The sequence below is a fragment of the Delphinus delphis genome, chromosome 10 (genome assembly GCF_949987515.2).
Source record: "Delphinus delphis chromosome 10, mDelDel1.2, whole genome shotgun sequence".
Taxonomy (NCBI): domain Eukaryota; kingdom Metazoa; phylum Chordata; class Mammalia; order Artiodactyla; family Delphinidae; genus Delphinus; species Delphinus delphis.
The window spans coordinates 76,685,724-76,705,322 of record NC_082692.2 but is presented as its reverse complement, the minus strand read 5'-3'; the positions used below and the strand labels follow the sequence as shown (position 1 = coordinate 76,705,322).

Genomic DNA, 19,599 nt, shown 5'->3' with positions numbered 1-19,599 from the left:
TCTGCCTACCAGTTCCCACCACCCAGATCCCCAGAGATCCTGTTTCTCCTCAAATATGGTTCAAAAGCTTTTCCTTTGATCTCATCTCCCAGCCGTCCCCTCTCCCCATCCTTCTAAAAGCTCTCGGACCGGCCGCCACGCCTCACTGTCCTGCGAGTGCACATTGGCTACTCAACGGCAGCCGGTGCAGGGGTTAACCGGGGAAGCTTGTGAAATGGTCCAGGATTCTCTCGGGTCAGCCAGTGCCTCTTACCCCAGCAGCTCCTCCTGTCTCTCTCAGGCCCCGAGGATCTTCACAAGTCCCCAGCAGCCTCAAGTGAGAACCTAGTCTCTTGAACTGTGGAGTCAACACCTGGAAATCTCCAGGTAGCCCGGATGAAGCTCAGATGCGGTGCGGGGCTGGGAAGAAAGAGCCCAGGTACACAGAGACGGTCACGAGAGGCACGCGGCGAGAAAGCGAAGGTTCACTGTGACCGCAAGAAGCCCACGGAATCATCCCCAGCTGGCTGCAGGCTGACCCGTGCTCAGCAAGGTTTCCTCCTGCTCTGCAGAAACGAGGCCAGCTTGCAGCCAGCCGCAAGCGTCCGTCTGCTGGATGGACTAAATGCAGGGCTAATCAGGCTGCGCTTCCAAGAGAGAGGAGGTGGGCTGAGCAGGAAAGAGATAACTGTCCCTGGGAGGAGACTGCTAAGGAGGCAAGACCTGGAGTGAAGCAGAAACGGGTTACAGGGTTTTTACTGGGTTTCCTCGAACGTACTGGACCTTGATGCTCTCCTTTGTTTCATGCACAGGCAGGGCCAGATTTATGCCCAGCTCACAGGTAAAAAGACACAGAGGCAGGCAAGTGAGGCACACTCTGATTAAAAATCACAGCAGGGCAGCCGGCGGTTTATAAACTGCCTTCCTGACTGTGCCAGCCCATTTCTCGATATCCCTCGCTCCACAATTTTTCATCAGGCAGCTATCTGTCAAGCCCCGACTGTGTGTCAGGCACGGTGCTACGGGAGGCGGATGCAGCAGAACATCAGACAGGAACAACCCTGTGCCCGTGGGGCAGGAATTTACAGGGGGAGAAGCAGACACATGACCAAGCAATTAGAATGAAATGAAAGTGATGCCAGGGGAAGCACAACGGGTACAGGGGAACAGCTGTCCTAGCCCAGGAATTCTGGAGGCTTCCTGACGTTCGGGTGGGAGCTGAAGGATGAAGGGGAGTTAGCCAGGCCAAGGGCAAGGGCAGATGTGTTCTGGAGAGAGTGCACTGAAGCGGGGGGGGTGGGGGGGGGTGGGGGCGGGTAGGAGAACAAGGGGGCCGCCAAGATGGAGCGCTGGAGGCCACCTCAGCCAGGGTCTGTAGGCTGAATTACGGGCACCGCTTTTAGCCCCCAGGGCTTGCAGTGGAAATCACTGCAGTATTGTAAGCTGAGGCAGACCAGCATCAGATGTGCAGTCTGTCCCGCGATATAATGCTTTAATTGCAAAGCTCTGGCCGCCAGCCACACTTTCCCCCATTGTTCTTGTATTTTTAGATAAAGCAGGGATTTTAATTAGGAATTTATGGGATTTTGATTATGTAGCTCTTACGTGGTATGAGTTAACTGGGTTAGAATGTGTAAACACACGTGCGGCAAAAACCACAGTTGCAAATGAGGATAATTTTGCAGGGCTCCAGCAGGGGGCAGCCCAGCTAGCTAATAATCTGGCTGGCAGTGGGGAATCCCCAAGCCCGGGTGGTCCTGTTAATGGAAAATATGGCAGGAGGGATGACATTACAGGCCACACGTCCAAGGAACTCGCTATCCACCGTGGGAAGCCCCTGCATACCCAGGGTCTTATTTCTTTCCTTGCCTTCTTACAGAAAAGGATTCTTGCCTGAGCTACTACACAGCAGGCAGCTACGGGGAGGAGACCGAATGCAAACCCCAGGTCCTTCTCATCCTCAATCACTGAAAAGGACCCTTCGCCAAAATTGTCCCTCAGGTTTCCCCACTGAGCTACTTCTCTTTCTAATATTTCATGGCGCTGTGTAAGGTTTTTTTTTTTTTTTTTTTTTTTTTTTTTTTTTTTTGCAGCATGCGTGCCTCTCACTGTTGTGGCCTCTCCCATTGCGGAGCACAGGCTCCGGATGCGCAGGCTCAGTGGCCATGGCTCAATGGGCCCAGCCGCTCCGCGGCATGTGGGATCTTCCCATACAGGGGCACGAACCCGCGTCGCCTGCATTGGCAGGTGGATTCCCAACCACTGCGCCACCAGGGAAGCCCATGTGTAAGGTTTTTTGTTGTCGTTTTTGTGAGGGGATGGAGTAATGAACACATCAGAAATCCTTCTCTGGACAGCCCCCGAAGTGGCGGTTTCTATGGAGGAAACTCAGGCTGGCAACAGCTTGCAGTGTGAGACAGAGACCTAAGGAAATGATTCTGACAGCACTTTAATCTCGGCCTGGACTAATGACCGGCAGCCGGATTTGCCCGGGTCTTTTACATAAAGGTCAGGCAAATATAGGAGTGCTCCTGGATTTCCATGCGGGCATGAGAAAGCCGAGTTCATGTTAAAATACACAGTACTGCTTTGTCTTCGCAGTACCAGGAGCCTGGAATTTCATTCCATGGCCACACAGTCATGTGGAATCTGTGCCTGTCACTCTCCTGAGGAATCCCACACTGCCCTCAGGGACCGCAAAACCCTTCACGAGTGGGCCTTCCTCCCGCCCCATCATCACCTGCTGCGCCCCCTGCAATGGGTTCCGGTCACACCCACCCACCCAGTGACCATGCTGGGCCATGGGCCCACCTCTCTGCCTTTGTCCCTGCTGATCTCACTGCCAGGAACACCTTTCCCACCCCGCCCTCAGAAGCTCCTCTTCATTCCTCAGTCCTGGTTCAGGTGTCACCTTCTCTGTGAAGCCTCCTCAGACCCTCGGTCTGTGCTCTGGAGGGCAGAGTAAAGATCACAGGTTCAAATCCTGGCTCTGCCACCTTCTACGTGACCTCTAACCAATAACTTAAATCAGTTTAGGCCTGGAGTTCTTCATCTATAAAATGGGATAAAAAAACCTACTTCATAGAGGTGGTGGGAAAACTTAAGATGCACGTAGAACGCTTAGACGTGTGCCCGGCATTGAGCAAATGCTAAGTAAATACTCTCATTCTCGTCACGGTGGTTGTCACTGTGCAACTTCTTTTACGGCACGCATCACGCTCAATTACAAGTGCTCTTTTTTTTTTTTTTTTTTTTTTTGGCGGTACGCGGGCCTCTCACTGTTGTGGCCTCTCCCGTTGCAGAGCACAGGCTCTGGACGCGCAGGCTCAGCGGCCATGGCTCACGGCCCCAGTCGCTCCGTGGCATGTGGGATCTTCCCGGACCGGGGCACGAACCCGTGTCCCCTGCATCGGCCGGTGGACTCTCAAGCACTGCGCCACCAGGGAAGCCCTACAAGTGCCCTTTTACTACTTACTGTAAGGTCCCCCAAAGCAGGGCTGATCTTCTCTGTATATAGAACAGTAATAAAGCTCTGTTTCCTACTAGCTATGCAACTCTGGGCAAGTTACTTAACCTCTCTGGGCCTCAGTTTCCTCATCTGTAAGTGGAAATAATAATATTGCTCACTACCTCGTGGGTGGCGCGAGGATTACACGAGCTAATGCAATAAAACACTTCGCATGTTGCCTGGCAACCATAGGACCTGGTTAACATTATCAACTGTGATGACGGTCATCACCATCCCCACCCACCACCCACAGCATCACTAATTATCACCATCACCACCAGCATCCTCTCCCTCTTCAACACCCTAGCACGGCGCCAGGCAGATGCTGAGTGCTCATCGGGTGTCTGCTGAATCGGAATCCCCCTGGAATAAATGAGGGCATGGGTGGCAACCACACAGAACCTCAGATGGGTTCTACGGGCATCAGCAGCAGGGGGCTGCCTGTGAGGAGACCGCCAGCGAAGAGACAGTACCTCAAAGTCTGCCCTGAGACAAGACTGCACTACGCTTCTTGCCATCCTTCAGGAGAGATGCTTGTCCCACTGCCTGACTCAATCTGTGGCCCAGCAGGCCCTCAAAGGAGAAAGCAGGATCAAATAGTGAACTACCAGAAGCTACTAGGGACACCTAACATGCCGCCTGAGCTGGGTATACACTCTCTTCCTCCTTTGCTTCAGTCTCCTGACAATCTTCCCCACGCCAAGGCCCCCAGAGACTAGAACATACTATCAGCTTTTCAGAGAAACCAACATCCTGCCCTTCAGAGTCAGGCAGACCTGATTACAAATTCTGGCTTAGGCCTTTCTAGCTGTGTGACTTGGGATAAGTGACTGCCTGTCTCTGAGCCTCTGGTCGCTCCTCTGTCAAAGGGAAACAGATGATAACGCTCACCTCTCAAGGGACTTCGAAGGATGAAATGAGATAATCTGTGCAAAGCAGATTGCGCCAGATGCAAAACGAAATCACAGGGCGTCTTGATCAGAAATTATGAAAGAGTTTCAAGAAACGACAGCAGAACATGAAGGCGAACACAGGGCCTTCTGAGCACAGGGCTGTGTGACTGCACGGGCTGCATCCTCAGAAAGCCAGACTGGTCACAGTGCCCGCGTCCAGAGAACGTTCGTTCTTCCTTTCAACGGAACCAAGCAACGGCGCTGACTGTGATAAAATTAGATGCTCCCAACTGTTAGGAGCAGCTCACTTTTATTCAGAGCTTCACTTGTATCCCAGCTGCCTCCTGAAAGGTCCAGCAGAGCCTGGCCACCCTGCTCCTGGAAGGTTTGCCTCTCTCTGTGATGCCCGAATCCTGACACCAGGACAAGTGCAGGACCTCTGGGTTAATGCACCTCCTTCTCGCCTCCATCTCTGATTTGTCCAGCTGGTTTGGTTTTGCCAGCAGGCCTAGCCCTTTGATTCCTGCCTGCCATGGGTTGTGTGAACTGGCAGCCCACAGATGTGTCTGGCTTGGCACCCCTCCCCTGGGAGTTATTAATTAAATTGTGAGTTAGTTGCCAAGATTTAATAAACAATAGAGTTCACAAAAAAATCAAAAAGGGAATCTTCTCCTGGAGATGTTCAAAACTGGCTAGCAACACAGGTCTGAATTCCCACATGGCAAACATCAGCTAGAACCAAGCAGCACACTCTCTAAGACAGGGCATGGCTCATCAGTTTGCCACAGTCCTCACTGCTCCCTAATGTCTCACATCAGACCTGCTTTCTTCACTCCTGACTCCTGCTGCCAGCTCCCTCTGGCCAGTCGAATTTCTGTCTGCAGGATGGCACTCTGACCTAATGAATCAGCAGAACAACACACACACCTGGGACTTTGACAAAGGCCTTATCATCAAAAGCAAAAATCATGGTTTAATAAAACTCCTGACCAGGATTCTGAAATTACTAATTCAGCTCGAGAGAAGAGGCTGCTTCTGACCAGGCAGCTTTCCCAATTCCATATTTATTTTCAAAGAGATTTTATTTTTCAACCAATTAGAAACGAATCAGACAGTTGCTCCATCTATAAACGTGGGCCCTTCCTCTCTGTGGACTTGGACCTTCTTCATACTCTTTCCAGGGCTGCATCTTTCTGGTCTGTGTGTAAGAGGATAAAAATGGAAAGGAGGTATCAACTTACACCCCCCTCTCCCCCCATGGATGTGATGTGCGGATGAGGGGCTGCTAGGAGGGTCAGAAGATGTGAGGCCAGGCAGGGCCGGGACTCAGAGAATGAGCCGGTCTCAGAAATGGCTTCCAGTGGAAACTTCCGGCAAAATGCTGTCTAATACCTAACCCTCTCTGAGCATCTGCGGGAGGGAGGGAGGGTTTAATGACCTCCCCACAGCCCTCCCTCCTCCCAGCTTTTATTTCCACATCCACCAGAATCGTAAAGTGCCTCCGTTCTGCTTTTTCCAAAAAATTAAAAAAAAAAAAAAAAAAAGAAAGAAAAACAGTTTTCAGTGGCATATGTCATCACTGAATTAATGCTGTTTGCCTTTTACTGGCTTGGCTCTCATCCCAGTAGAAGCAAATAAAAACGGAGTACAATGTACTATAAATGCTACAGGCAGTGAGACATCAGATGGACCTTTCTGAAACGCTTCCTACCCCGCAGTGAGGGCTCAACTTCTGCTTCAGGACAAGAACCCCTACGTGGTCAAGACTAAAATGAGCTTGGATCTGAGAGGCCACTCTCAGGACTCGGGGAAAGTAGGATTCTTTCACTTTTCAAGAAAGATTAGGAGCAGATGTCTGCACACTCAGACATCTACAGCCGGGTTCAGTCGCGCACAACGGGACTGCATTTGCTCTGATAAGGCCACTCCTTCAAAACCACCCGCAGCTGTGAATTAAGGCGCTGGTTTTTGTAAAAAACTGTGCTAAAACACACAGAAAAGTCACCGTCTTAACCACGTCTAACAGTACAGTTCAGTAGGGGTAAGCATATCACACTGCTGTGCAATCGATTTCCAGAACCTGTTTTTCATCTGCAAAACGGAAACTCTGCACCTTTTAAACAGCAATTCCCCAACACCCCGACCCCAGCTCCTGGTAACCACCATCCTACTTTCTTTCTGCCTTACAACTTGACTACACTCTAGGTACCTCACCTAAGTGGACTCATATATATATATACACACATATATATGGAATCATACCCATATATATATATTTATCTTTTGGGGACTGGCTTACTTCACTAATAAGTCCTCAAGGTTCATCCATGTTGTAGCATGCGGCACGATTTCCTTCTTTTTTAAGGCTGAATAATATTCCACTATAGGTGTATACCACATTTTGTTCATCTATTCATCAGTCATTTGGGTTGCTTCCACCCCTTGGCTACTATAAATAATGCTGTTATGAACATGAGTGTACAAATATCTCTTCAAGACTCTGCTTTCAATTCTCTTGGGTAAATACCCATAAGTGGGATTGCTGGATCATATGGTAATGCTATTTTTAATTTTGCGGGGAACCTCCATACTGTTTCCCAAGTGGCTTCCACTTTACATTCCCACCAACGGGGCACAAGGGTCCCCATTTCTTCACATCCTCACCAACACCTTATTTTCTGTTTTGCTTTGGTTTGGGGGTTTCGTGGTAGCCCCCTTAATGGGTGTGAAGTAAACAGGCGGCCGCTTTTTTATAGGGCCACAAAATGTGTCTTAATTTGCTGGAGCCCTGGCATTAGCTAAACCAGAGACACGACTGTGGGTTACAAATACATATATTCTCCTGCAACGGGACACGGGTTCCATGTTCCGATTACCACGTCTGAGCTGGATGTAGAGCATCTGTCACGTGTTTCAATTTATATCACCACTAGGAGTTCTCATCAATAAGCCCTCCTTACCATTTCACACAGAGCTCACTTAATCAGACTCAACAGTGGAACTGTCATGTGTATTTCCATTAGGTGCTGGAAAATTGAGGGCGTTTGATAAATCCCAATTTAATTCGAAGTCCCATATATACGGCAGGTCCTCATCTACCAGAAATCACCGCCACAGACACGTCATTGCAACGTCACGTGACTCTGCCATCAGTCAGGACTCACGTCAAACACACCACTCCTTACAGCCTGAATTCCTGACCCCAGCCTCTTTGGAAACCTCGGTGTTCTTGGTGCGGTGTGGTTGCCTGCACTAAGAGATACACAGGCTGTCCTAGTTCAAAGGTCACTCAGTGGGGGGCAGAAATTTCCAAGGACCCAGACACTTCCCGGGAGGAAACGAAATCACACGGGTGCCTTCAGGGCACCTGAGCTAGTTCTTTCCAACACTCCCATGAAGATCACAGCCAAGACCCGGGGCAAGCAGAATTACGTAGAAAACTTCTCCCCACAAAAAACCTGACTGCAAACTGCCACGGTAGTCCATACGAGTGCCTGTTCTATTTTATTTTGAATAAAGTATGCAACATTTTCCTACCTCCATATACCCCAGCTGAGTTTCACATTCATGATGTCTGCCCTATCTTCATGAGCCTGTATTGCTACTTCTTTCTGACCTTAAATTAACTACTATTTTTTCCCTCAAGTACACTTTGAAAAGGAACTTTACGTTAATACTATAAATCATAGTTTCTCCACCATGGTGCTATCAACACTTTGGACCAGGTCATTCTTTGTTGCAGGGCTGGTCTGTGCCCTGTAGGATGTTTAGCAGCAGCCTTGGTCTCCTCTCACTAAATGCCAGTAGCAGCCCCCTCCTCAGTCATGATAACCAAAAAGTGTTTCCAGATATTGCCAAATATCCCTGCAGGGAAGGGGAACAAAATCATCACTCTGGTTGAGAACCTGTGCCGTAAATTAAAAAATGGTATCTTTTTAAAAGTACACGTTCAAATACTCGTTTAATAATTAACACTTCACCTGAAACCATCTTGTGTTGCCCACTCAGGGAGCAAGCCCCTAAGGCGGGATGCAGGCAGCACCACGATGGAGTCAGGGCCCATGTCTGACCCCCGGTCTCGCCACGTCTTGCCCGGGGCACGTTCCTTAACCGTCTGAGCCTCAGTTTCCTCACCGGCCTAATGGCAACAAGGACAGCACGGGCCTCCCGGGGGATTAAGTGACATCACATTTTGGCTTTTAGCACAGACAACACCAGCATGGAACGAATGTTAACCAGTGATGTAATTATTTTTATAGTCAAAGGTTTTCTTTAGAGCTTGAAAGTTCCAAAGAGGTGCCCAAAGGAGTGGGGTTTGCCCAAAAGGAGTGGGGTGGCTGGAGCTTAGCACCCTTGACTCTGGCTCAGAGCAGAACAGCAGCCCTCAGTCGCTGACCAACACTGTCCATTCCTAGCTCAGGGGCAGGACAAAGGCCAGCCAGGGGCCAGTTCTGGCCTGGAGACTGTACTTTCCTGACCCCTAAACTGGACTGTCTCTTTAGTTGACCCCGAGAAGGCAGTCAACAAGCTTTCGGTGAATGAGTGTTTACATAATGGGGTTCTGACCAAGATTGAATCTGAAAAAGGAGCCCTGATTTTAAGGAAAGAAAAATGAAAAATCCCAGCACTGAGTGATGAGTTTGTAGACAATGCCCACCCTGAAATGCTTTTGCTGGGGCAGGCCACGTACCATCCCGAGAACATTTTACTGCACCAGTAGGCATCTGAGGGTGCCCACACCACATCTGGGCTGTGCCTCCTGAGGGACGGACCATGCCTACCGCCTGCCTGATCTCTGCATGTGTCTGAGCCGGCCCCTTCTTCTAGAGAAGCATTCCCCTCTTCTCCTTCCCTGCAAGTTAATACTAAAGCTACTACTCATAGCACTTGAAAAGATGTTATCAAACATCAAGCCTTTTTGAGATGCTGGTAAAAATATAACACAGTTTGTAACTTTAAACGTTAACGCTTTTTTCAAAGAGACTAAATATTGATTTAAAGAATTGTTTTTAACACGAAGAAAAAATAAATGTGGAACAGATTTAAACAAATGTACATCCACAGTCTTTCAAAGAAGTCACCACTAACATTAAAATGATAGTGATTTCGTTTAAAAAATAAACACCAAGCTGGAGGAGGCAGATGGAGAAAAGGCTGAGATGGATGGAAGCAAAGTGAGACCTTGGGGGTCGTGGACAATGCAGGGTTTTCGGGTTTTACCCTCAAGTTACTCACATCTTTTATTCACCAGTGGGTACACACGTTTCTGCTTAAACCAGGGGTCAGCAAATGACAGCTCACCAATCAAATGAGGTCCACTGCCTGTTTTTGTAAACAGAGTTTCACCAGAACCCAATCACATCCGCCCATTTGGGTAGCACTGGGCACAGACCAGCCCTGGCTGCTTCCGTGCTACCTGGCAGAGATGCACACTTGCAGCAAAGACCTATGGTTCACAAAGCTGAAAATGTCTGCTCTCTCTGGCTGTTTGCAGAAGAAGTTTGCCAATCTCTGGCTTAACCAATCCCCACGACTACTCTCAACCTGGAATTGCCTGGAACTGCCTGGAATTCTAAAGGAAGATCCCTTTTGGCTTTGGGAAGGAGTGGATGTTCCCATTGAGATGAAGGTGGCAAGGGAAGATGCTCTGATTCACCAGTGCTGGGGACAGAGCGGAGTTCCTGGAGGTCATTTTTAAAGCCAGCTCATTGGGGACCACAGTCTCCACATGCTCTTTAATGTCCAAGGATGACTGCAGAAGAAGGACCTATGAGGGGCCTCCTAAGTCACCAGTGCCATCATGTGGCCCTCGGGCTGCCGAAAGCTCCTCGTTCCTTGTCACCGACAAGGGTGACTCTGCACCTCCTGTGGCACTAAGGGCTATGCCTATCCCCACTTTACAGACAGACTCTGGGCAAAGACTGGCCTGAGGACCCTGCGTGAATAAAGGGCAGAGCCTACTGTAGGGATCTGACTCCAGAGCTACCCTGCCAAGATGGCAGACGCTCAGATGCCTGCAGCGTTGAAACTTGAGACCCGCACGCCCCGTACCTGGAGGTGGAAATACCCCAGGTTTACCACCTGTTTCTTCTCCCCTTTCCTTGGACTCTGGAACTTGACTCCCATTGTAATGACTCATTTCTGCTTACTTGGACTACGTCCCAGGTCCCCACCCTCACCAGTCTCTCAAGGTATCAACACTCCCAACCCAAGCTCTTAGCAAGCCACACTTTTCAGGAGTGTGGACAAAAAAAATGTTTAAGAGGAGCAGGCTGGGAATGCAACTTGCCAGAGCCTCCAGCCCAGAGGCCAAACCACTCAAGCTTGACAAGCAATTCCAGGTCCACCGCTTGTCTCTGGAGAAACCACAGTGGTCCGAGTCACCACTGCCATCACCTCCTAACTCTACTCCCTGTGTCCGTTCTTGCCTCCCCAGATGTCCATACAGAGGCCCACATGACCTTCTGAGAAGGCTAATCAGATGAGTGACTCTCTTGCTGAAATCCATCACTGCTTTTCCATACCCGTTAGAACCAAATCCGCAGCGTGGCTGATGAGCCCCTTCCTGATCTGAGCTCTGCTTGTCTGTGAACTCATCCTGTATCCTTCACCTTGGCGGTCTAGACACACTGGCCCTCTGATGGCTCCTTGATGATCCTAATTAGTTCTCACTTTAGGGTCTCTGGACCTGCTGCCCCTCCTGCAGCCTAGAACGCTCGTTCATGGATCATGGCATAGCTAACTCCTTCTCACCACCTGAGTCTCCATTCAAATGCCATCCCTTGACCATCTGATGCTATACTGTCCCTGTCCCCGACTCCAGCACTTGACGTTATGCAGTTGTTTACTGGAATAGTCTCAAGCTTGTCCATTAGAACATAAACCCCAGGAGAGCAAGGCCTGACTAGATCTAGAGTCTACTTCCAGTACCTAGTCCAGTGCCTGGGACACAGTGGGTACTCTATAAATATTTCTTCAATATCTTCAAACGCAAGAAATCCAACTTCTTCACAGCCAATTCCTAGAGGGAATGTCACTGCTCATGCAGGAATAGCTTCAAACCGCTTCACAAGTGGCTCGATATTTCCTCCACTCAATTCCTTGGAGGGCCACTCTGCACTTTTCCCTAAAAGTGAGCAACGCCCATAGCAAACCCACACTTCAGAAAATGAGTCCATACCAGCTTTAAGGAGGAACGTAATTCAAAACATGAAAATTTATTCTAAGTTGTATCTTAACATACGAGGTCTCAGCTTTAGATGAATTTTAATGTTTACAAGTGCAAAAGCAAATAAATATTTACCAGTTGCTTTTTTTTTTTTTTGCACTCTTATAACTCCACAACAGCTTAGATGCAAAAAAAATTGTTGCTAAACATCTTGTAGTCTGGCAAAAGAAAGAATTTCTTATTAAGAAAACCCCTCACAACAATAACAACCCCTCACGCTCAGGGCTCCCTTGTAGAAACTATCAGGATGGTTCATTAAGATTTGAGCGTGGACTTCCCTGGTGGCACAGTGGTTAAGAATCCGCCTGCCAATGCAGGGGTCATGGGTTCGATCCTCGGTCTGGGAAGATCCCACATGCTGTGAAGCAACTAAGCCCGTGCGCCACAACTACTGAGCCTGTGCTCTAGAGCCTTTCAGCCACAACTACTGAGCCCATGTGCCACAGCTACTGAAGCCCACGCGCCTAGAGCCCGTGCTCCGCTACAACAGAAGCCACGATGAGAAGCCCACACACTGCAACGAAGAGTAGCCTCCGCTCACTGCAACCAGAGAAAGCCCGCGCACAGCAACGAAGACCCAAAGCGGCCATAAATAAATAAATATTTTTAAAAAAAGAAATGAAAAAGATTTGAGCATATGACAGAGTCACAAAGTTGCCCTCGGTCAGCATGATGGGGATCACATGCTCCCCGTGGAGGCCACACCAGCCATGCCCTGGTCTTACCATCCAGGAACTCGCTAATTCACAGAGCAAACAGGGCTCTGAGAGCGAGAGCGCTGCTCCCCGGGCTGGGATCATGGGCTAATAACACCAGCTCTCCCCATCCCCACGCTTTCAGCTTTAATGTAAATGTCACTTCCCCAGAGGGGCCTTTCTTAATTCAAAAAGCTCCCTGCCCTCTTCCTGATTATTTTCTCTGACAACACCCTGTTTATTTCCTCTATTATTTACTGAACAGTTAGCTCGTTTTCTGGCTTTTCAGCGAACTTGCTCGCTTGCTTTCTAACATTCTTGCTTCCTGATTTCCCGGCGTGCACCCTGGCGAGCTGCCGCCACCCCTGTCTTCTCCTTTACGCTGTAAGCGTCAAGCAACAGGGACCGTGCTCACCGGGGTTAGCACCCAGCCCAGGGCCTGGCACCAAACGGGCAGTACATAAACACAGGTGCTCAATAAGTGAATAAGGAATGAAATCTTGAAGGATAAACTTATTAAGATCGATGTCTTTTTTATTCATTTACCAGGGCCTGGTTGAAGTGCTTGGAGTTATTCTGAGGCAAGTCGATTTTACCAGGTACCAAGTATCAAGGCAAGACAGTCCAGCAACGATAAGAGAGTAGGTGATTCTTATTAGAATTAAAAAGACACACACACACACACACACACACACAACACATTTTTATACCAGAGACACACAAAATTCCAGGAATATTAAGCACTCTCTGGATCCTTATCCCCTGCCCCCAATTATTTTTTAAAGGGTAGGACTGTTCACAGCAGCTTGGAGGCTCAGGTGAGGAGTGGCCCACTTACCTGGATTAACAGTGATAAATTTGCTATCTTCAGAAAATCGGTCCCCCGGGGACATAGGCTTCTTAGACGGTATCTCAGGCCTCTTGGGATCATTCTCTCTGTAATGCTCCTCTGTGACTGTGGGGGGCACTTGGGTGAGGGTGACGGGGCGGGGGTCCAGGGCGTCCTCGGGCTGGGCGGTGGGGAGGGCAGTGCGGTCCCGCTCACGCCCGGCTATAGTCTGACGCCCACCATCCTGGGCAGCTCTGCCGGGAGCCGAGGGTGCGGGGCTGGGCTCAGTGCCGCTCCGCGCCTGCGTGGCGTGGGTCACGCCGTTCCTCTCCTTCTTCTCGGAGCCCTTCTCGCCCTCCTCCTCGTGTTCCCGCTCGCCGTCCTCGTTCTCACTCTTCTCGTCCTTCTCCCCCTCCTCGGCACCCTCGCCGTCCTTGGTTGGCGCCGAATCACCGTCGGGGCCCGGAGAGGCCAAGGCCTCAGGTGTGGCCGGGACGGGTCTGCCGGCCTGTTTGCTGGCCGCGGCGGCCGTCGGCAGGCGTGTGGGCCACACGGTGCTGGGGAAGGAGGAGATGCCGCCGCCGCTGAAGCCCAGGCCGGCGAGGAGCGTGCTGGTGACCACCGAGGCCACCGTCGCCTGGCTGCCGCTGGAAGACGGGCCCATCCCAGTTGCCATGGAAACAAACGAGAAGGGGATGCCAGAGGATGTCCAGGTGGAAGACCCCGAGCTGATGGGGGCCATGTCGGCCGAAGAGGCGGGAGATGCTGTGGGCTTGAAGGGGTCACCCGGGGAGGTTGGGGGAAGGGACGGAGGAAGAGAAAGCAGAGTGTCAGTCATCAGGACTGGGGACAAGGCCCTGGGTATGACCCTCCAAGGGTTTTACTCATCTTTTTACTTTCCTCATGGGGTGTCCTAAAGCATGGTGCCAAAGCTGACAGGAGGTGATCCACGGATGACCATCTCTGCTCTTAAAAGTTTTTACAATTACTTAAACATTGCAACCAGCACGTCAACCCCAACTTTTCACTGACAGGGCTCGGGAGGAGGCTAAGTGACAAAACAATAAGTAGCGTTCACGTTGTTTGAAAGACAAACATCAAATAAGCAAGGAAGTGGCAACATCAGATTGCCACCTGTTGTTGGGGTGACACTGGAAGAAGCAGGAGCCCTTGGTCTTGTATATACTGGTGGCTCTTGTGGAGAATACACTGCCCATGTCTAGAAACACTCCCCAGGATCTGGTTCCACATCTTAAAGTGAGGAAAGGGACGGACAGAGGGACAGTGGCCCGCCCACGTCTGCAGCGGCAGGTTCGGAAGCAGGAGCCATGCTCTACACCGAAGGCTTAGGGAGCTGTTTACAGCCGGCATCCCCGTGCTGGGCGCTGTACAGCCGCCGTACCTTCCAGAGTCTCCGGATTTATCTACAGCAAAATCTATGCTCATGTAGATGACAACGATAAGAATTCTATTTAACAAGTACCAACTGTGTGTTGGGCCTTCCCAAGCTACACTGGAGACACACATGATCATCACCCCATTTTACAGGTGAGGAAAACGAGGTGCAGAGAGGTTAAGGGGTAGAGGTGGCTGCCTGTGCCCAAACCTCAGCTCATTCTTCCCACCATACTAAATTGGGGCTCGGCTGTGAGATTTTATTTGTACATAGTATCTTAGGAAAATAAGATGTGTTGCTCTGAGTTATTAGTTTAATTTTAGTTCTTGAAACCTGGCGTGCAGAATCCAGAATTTCATCCCATCATTTATACAGTTCAAAATAATACAGCCAGAACAACTCACATTTCATCACTGTATCATCAAGTTTCAGTTTGAAAAGTTTGTTTTTGAAGAACAACCAAGTTAGCAAATGTTGAGTTCTGAAGTTGGTTAATGAAATGCCAGGTGTCACTTAAGATAAGGCACTGCAGACAGAGCAGTCAGACAGCCTGGGCTTGAGTCCGCGATCGCTCACCTGCTCTCTGGGAGATGCCGGGCACATTAACTCACTGAGCCTCCGTTTCCTCATCCATAAAATGGGAGTAATAGTAACACGAATCTTGAGGAGCAAATAAAATAATAATCTGTGCCTGAAACCTGGGAAAAGCTTAATAAATTTTAGGCTCTTGGGCTTCCCTGGTGGCGCAGTGGTTGAGAGTCCACCTGCCGATGCAGGGGACACGGGTTCGTGCCCCGGTCCGGAAGGATCCCACATGCCACAGAGCGGCTAGGCCTGTGAACCATGGCCGCTGAGCCTGCGCGTCCGGAGCCTGTGCTCCGCAACTGGAGAGGCCACAACAGTGAGAGGCCTGCGTACCGCAAAAAAAAAAAAAAAGGCTCTTATTGTTATCACCAAAGCTGCAATTAATATTGGGATTATTAGTTGCACTAGAAAGGGGAAAACTTAGATACTGAGTCTCCAGAAATGTGCAAATGTAACTGGGCAAAGGACAACCATTCTTTTTTCTTTCTTTTTTTTTTTAAAGCCGCACTGCATGGCTTGTGGGATCTTAGTTCCCCAACCAGGGATCAAACCCGGGCCCCTGAGTGAAAGCGCCGAGTCCTAACCACTGAACTGCCAGGGAATTCCCAAATGACAACCTTTCAATTTTAGCATGTCTACTCCTTTGCACTCTTACGTCCTATGCTCCCACAAATAATAAATAATTAAAAATATGGAGAATTTTTATCTCTACAAAAATTATAACAGTATAACACTACTGGTTTAACTCTGTCGCACAGCCTGTTTTTATAATGCATTGAATTTTAAGAGTGAATAATGTAATTTATTCAGTATTTTAACCGCTTCACATTGAGCATTTAGACAACATCATACTGCCACCTCGTGGTGACAGTTTTAACTGCATGCAAATTACCAACCAGACACGACAAAGCGATTACATTCTCTACTTACCACTCCTGTTTTGACAATTCTGGTCCCTTGGAATATTCGAGTGGTATTAGCTGAGAAACAAAGAAATTACACTGTAAACAATATAACTTTGTTGTTTCGACAAAACTGCACTTACATACACAAATCTGAAATACATATAATTTTTATGTCATAAAATGAATATTCCTCTTTCGATTTTTTTTCCAACCATCAAAAAATGTAAAACCCTTCTTAGTTTGTGAGTCATTAAAAAACATGTAGAGGGTCAGGTTTGGGCTGTGGGCCACAGTTTGCTGACTCCTGTCTTAAGCTATTAATTTACAACTTTAAGAAGTTTTAATCATTTTTCTATTTTATTCGTAAGGTAAAACTTACATACTCTAAAATGCACAAATCTTAAGTGTAGAGTCCAATTAATTTTTACCTCTGTAAACACCTGTGTAACTCCCCCTCCTCCCATATTAAGATATGAACATTCTCCAGCACCCCAGCAGGTTTGCATGTGCATGCATGCAGGCGGTACCCTCATGACCTTTCCCTAAGGTCGCCACCACTCTGATCTCTGTCAGCGTTTTGTCTATTTTTGAACTGCTTATAAATGAAATTGTATTATCCCATTGTTCTTCACTATTGTCTTTTTGGTTATAATTTCTTATATTATCCTTTCAGTGACTATAATATGCATCCTAAACTTATTACAGTTTACCTTAAACGAGTACTTTTATCTCTCCTTAAAAATGTAAGAACTGTACAGTAATTTATTTGCCCAACTCACTTTTTGTGTTCTGTCATATATTTTATTTCTATCAATACTTAAGTTTTAAAACCTCGTAACACATCACCACTGTTGCTTTAAATGGTCAAATTCTATTGTTTTTTAGTATTTATTTATTTTATTCATTTTTTTGGCTGCGTCGGGTCTTTGTTGCCGCACGGGGGATCTTCGTTGAGGCATGTGGGATCTTTGGTTGCAGCGTATGGGCTCCAGGGCACGTGGGCTCTGTAGTCTGCATGTGAAGCGCGGGCTTAGTTGCCGCGCGGCATGTGAGATGTTAGGTCCCCGACCAGGGATCAAACCCGTGTCCTCTACATTGGAAGGCGAATTCTCTACTGCTGGACCACGAGGGAGGTCCCTCAGATTCTTTTATATTAGCCACAGGTTACTCCTTCTGATGTCCTTTCCTTCTTTCAGTTCTGTTCACCCATGTGTTAGTATTAAACAATATAACTACACAAAATGTTTAACTGGTAAAATACACATAAAACTTACCATCTTAAACACTTTTAAGTGTACAGTTTGGTTGTGCTAAATCCTTGTGCCACAGATCTCCAGAATGTTTCCATCTTGCAAAACTGCAACTGTGTACCCATTAAACAAGTTCCAGCTTCCCCCTGCCCTCTCCCCCCCCACCCGCAGCTCCTGGCAACCATCCTTCTACTTTCTGTAAGTTTTAGTACTCCATATATCTCATGTAAGTGGAGTCATATATATTTACTTGTCTTTTTGTAACTGGCTTATGTCACTTAGCATAATGTCTTCAAGATTCATCCATGCTGTCCCATGTGTTAGAATTTCCTTCCTTTTTAAGGCCAAATAATATTCTGCTGTCTGTATGTACCATATTTTGTTTCCCCCTTCATTGCTGATGGACATCTAGATTGCATCCACCTTTTCTCTATTGTGAATAATGAAATGCTAAACAGTATAACTTAAAAAATATATCAGACTGCTTCTTTGTGCTGATCTCAAAAACAGTAGTCTTACATAAACTAAACGTTTGCTTCCTATAATAAAAGACACTGAAAAATTAGCAAAAAACTGCTAAATCTCCAAATAAATAACATTTGTACCTGCTGGAGTTTTCATCTACACTAGAAGTGGGGCAAGTACCCGACATATTTTTTTATTTGCCCTGCAAGCTTTTTGGAAAAAAAAAAAAAAAAAAGAATTTGCTGCCAACGTTGTAAACAGCAACTTTTACCTAAAAATCCCAATTTCCTGCTCATCCCTGAAAAATCACAATATTGGGCAAAACTGAGCTCACCTTCCTGCAGGGCAACATTTGGTCGGTGCTGAGTGTCCGTCACCCCTTTTCGAAGGGCACATTCTGCAATTTCCCACTGACGGCCCTCCCCTCATCTGTATGTGTTCCCTGTCTGGCCCCGGGGCACCTGTATCTGCGAGCCCCAAGTTAACGATATATTCACTTCGCTCAGCTGGAAAGTGAAATGGGTGAAGAGACAAATGTGGAGAACAGACCGATCTAGATGTCAATACAACCAGGTCAAATGAGGCAGCCTAGGGAGCAAACAGTTCCTGCCTGGCACTAAATATAACCTCCCACCATCAGTGAGTTGCTTCGGGATCGATACTGCACTGCCTCAGACAGGTGTACACACCTCCCTTTGTTAAGACAGGAAGAAAGCCCCCTAAGAGACCTGCGTTCCCTGCCCTTTACAAAGGCCTTAATTTAAGGCCAACAAACCGGCCACTCCATCAACATGCCCGCTTTTCACTGATCTTGAACAATTTCCACTGGGGTCAGTTCTAGCCGTGGTGACTACAAAGTTTCTACAAGAGCTTTCAGATCAGGAGTCCACCGACCCGGTGGACTTCAGGGACGGGGGAAAAAAAAAGACCTGCACCCCCACTAAGCTGTCACGGAGATGCAGCTTTTCCTTGCACGAGGAACGCAAGCTCCAAATCTCAGCTGCATTTTAATAGGATCGTCCTACGACTCTGCGATTGAAATGGGAGTATCTTCCTACTGCCTTAGAGTTGTTGGAGCTATTTCGGAGTATCACTTATGTTCATCACTACTCAGAAATCACCGTCGCTAATAGACCCACCACTTGTCATTTAATACTTTCATAAAAGAAGCGCACAGATGACTACGTTCCCAATTTGTTTAAAATATTTTGACAATCGTATTTGAGCATAATTGGTCTCCTTTCCTATGTATTTTACCTGTTTATTTTAAACCATTCTGAGAGAGGATCTGTTGGCTGGGCCAGGCTGCCTAATGAGTCTGTGGCTCAAAGAAAAAGCTTAAGAGGCCCTAGTTTCCATGACTGTCGAGAATTGCAAAAAAGCCTTTTGAACACTTAGTAATCAATCTTTTTAGCCATTTGTTGAAGACCGGGGATACAGGGTAATATTTATGCTTTAGGGGTGGTCTGTTGTTGTGTACAAATGATTGGGCTTTGGAATGAGAGATCGGACTCTTCTTAGTAGCCAAGTGATTTTTCGCAAGTTACTCAACTGCCCAGGACGTCATTTCCGCCTCCGTATAACACCTGCGTTACAAGTTGCCACGAGGTCAAATGAAATAACCGATGGGCAAACGCTCTGTAACTGGGAGCTGCTCTACAGATAACGATTACCATTATTATCATATTTACTACAGTAAGGTAAACATAACTTATTTATTACATTATACAGGACATAAATATTGCTTTATTTACTATAATAATGTAAATATTCCACAGGGCTTCCTCATGCTCCCAAACCAGAGGTAAACTTTATCCCTGGGAAACCTAATTATTCTGAACAAAGGTGTCCATGAAATTCCCTAAG

General features: G+C 47.8%; 1 protein-coding gene across 3 annotated transcripts in view; it reads right to left on the bottom strand.

Annotated features, from left to right (window-relative positions):
- PTPRG (protein tyrosine phosphatase receptor type G) overlaps positions 1-19,599 on the bottom strand; it is a 725,910-nt gene that overhangs the window by 91,262 nt on the left and 615,049 nt on the right. For 2 of the 3 annotated variants that reach the window (XM_060022819.1, XM_060022820.1), the window contains exons 11-12: positions 16,044-16,093; positions 13,142-13,904 (exon numbers count right to left, since the gene is read on the bottom strand). The exons of the other annotated variant lie outside the window; for it this stretch is intronic. In XM_060022819.1, coding sequence (XP_059878802.1) covers positions 13,142-13,904; positions 16,044-16,093 — 813 coding nt within the window. The remainder of the gene's footprint in view (positions 1-13,141; positions 13,905-16,043; positions 16,094-19,599) is intronic. 3 annotated transcript variants of the gene reach the window in all.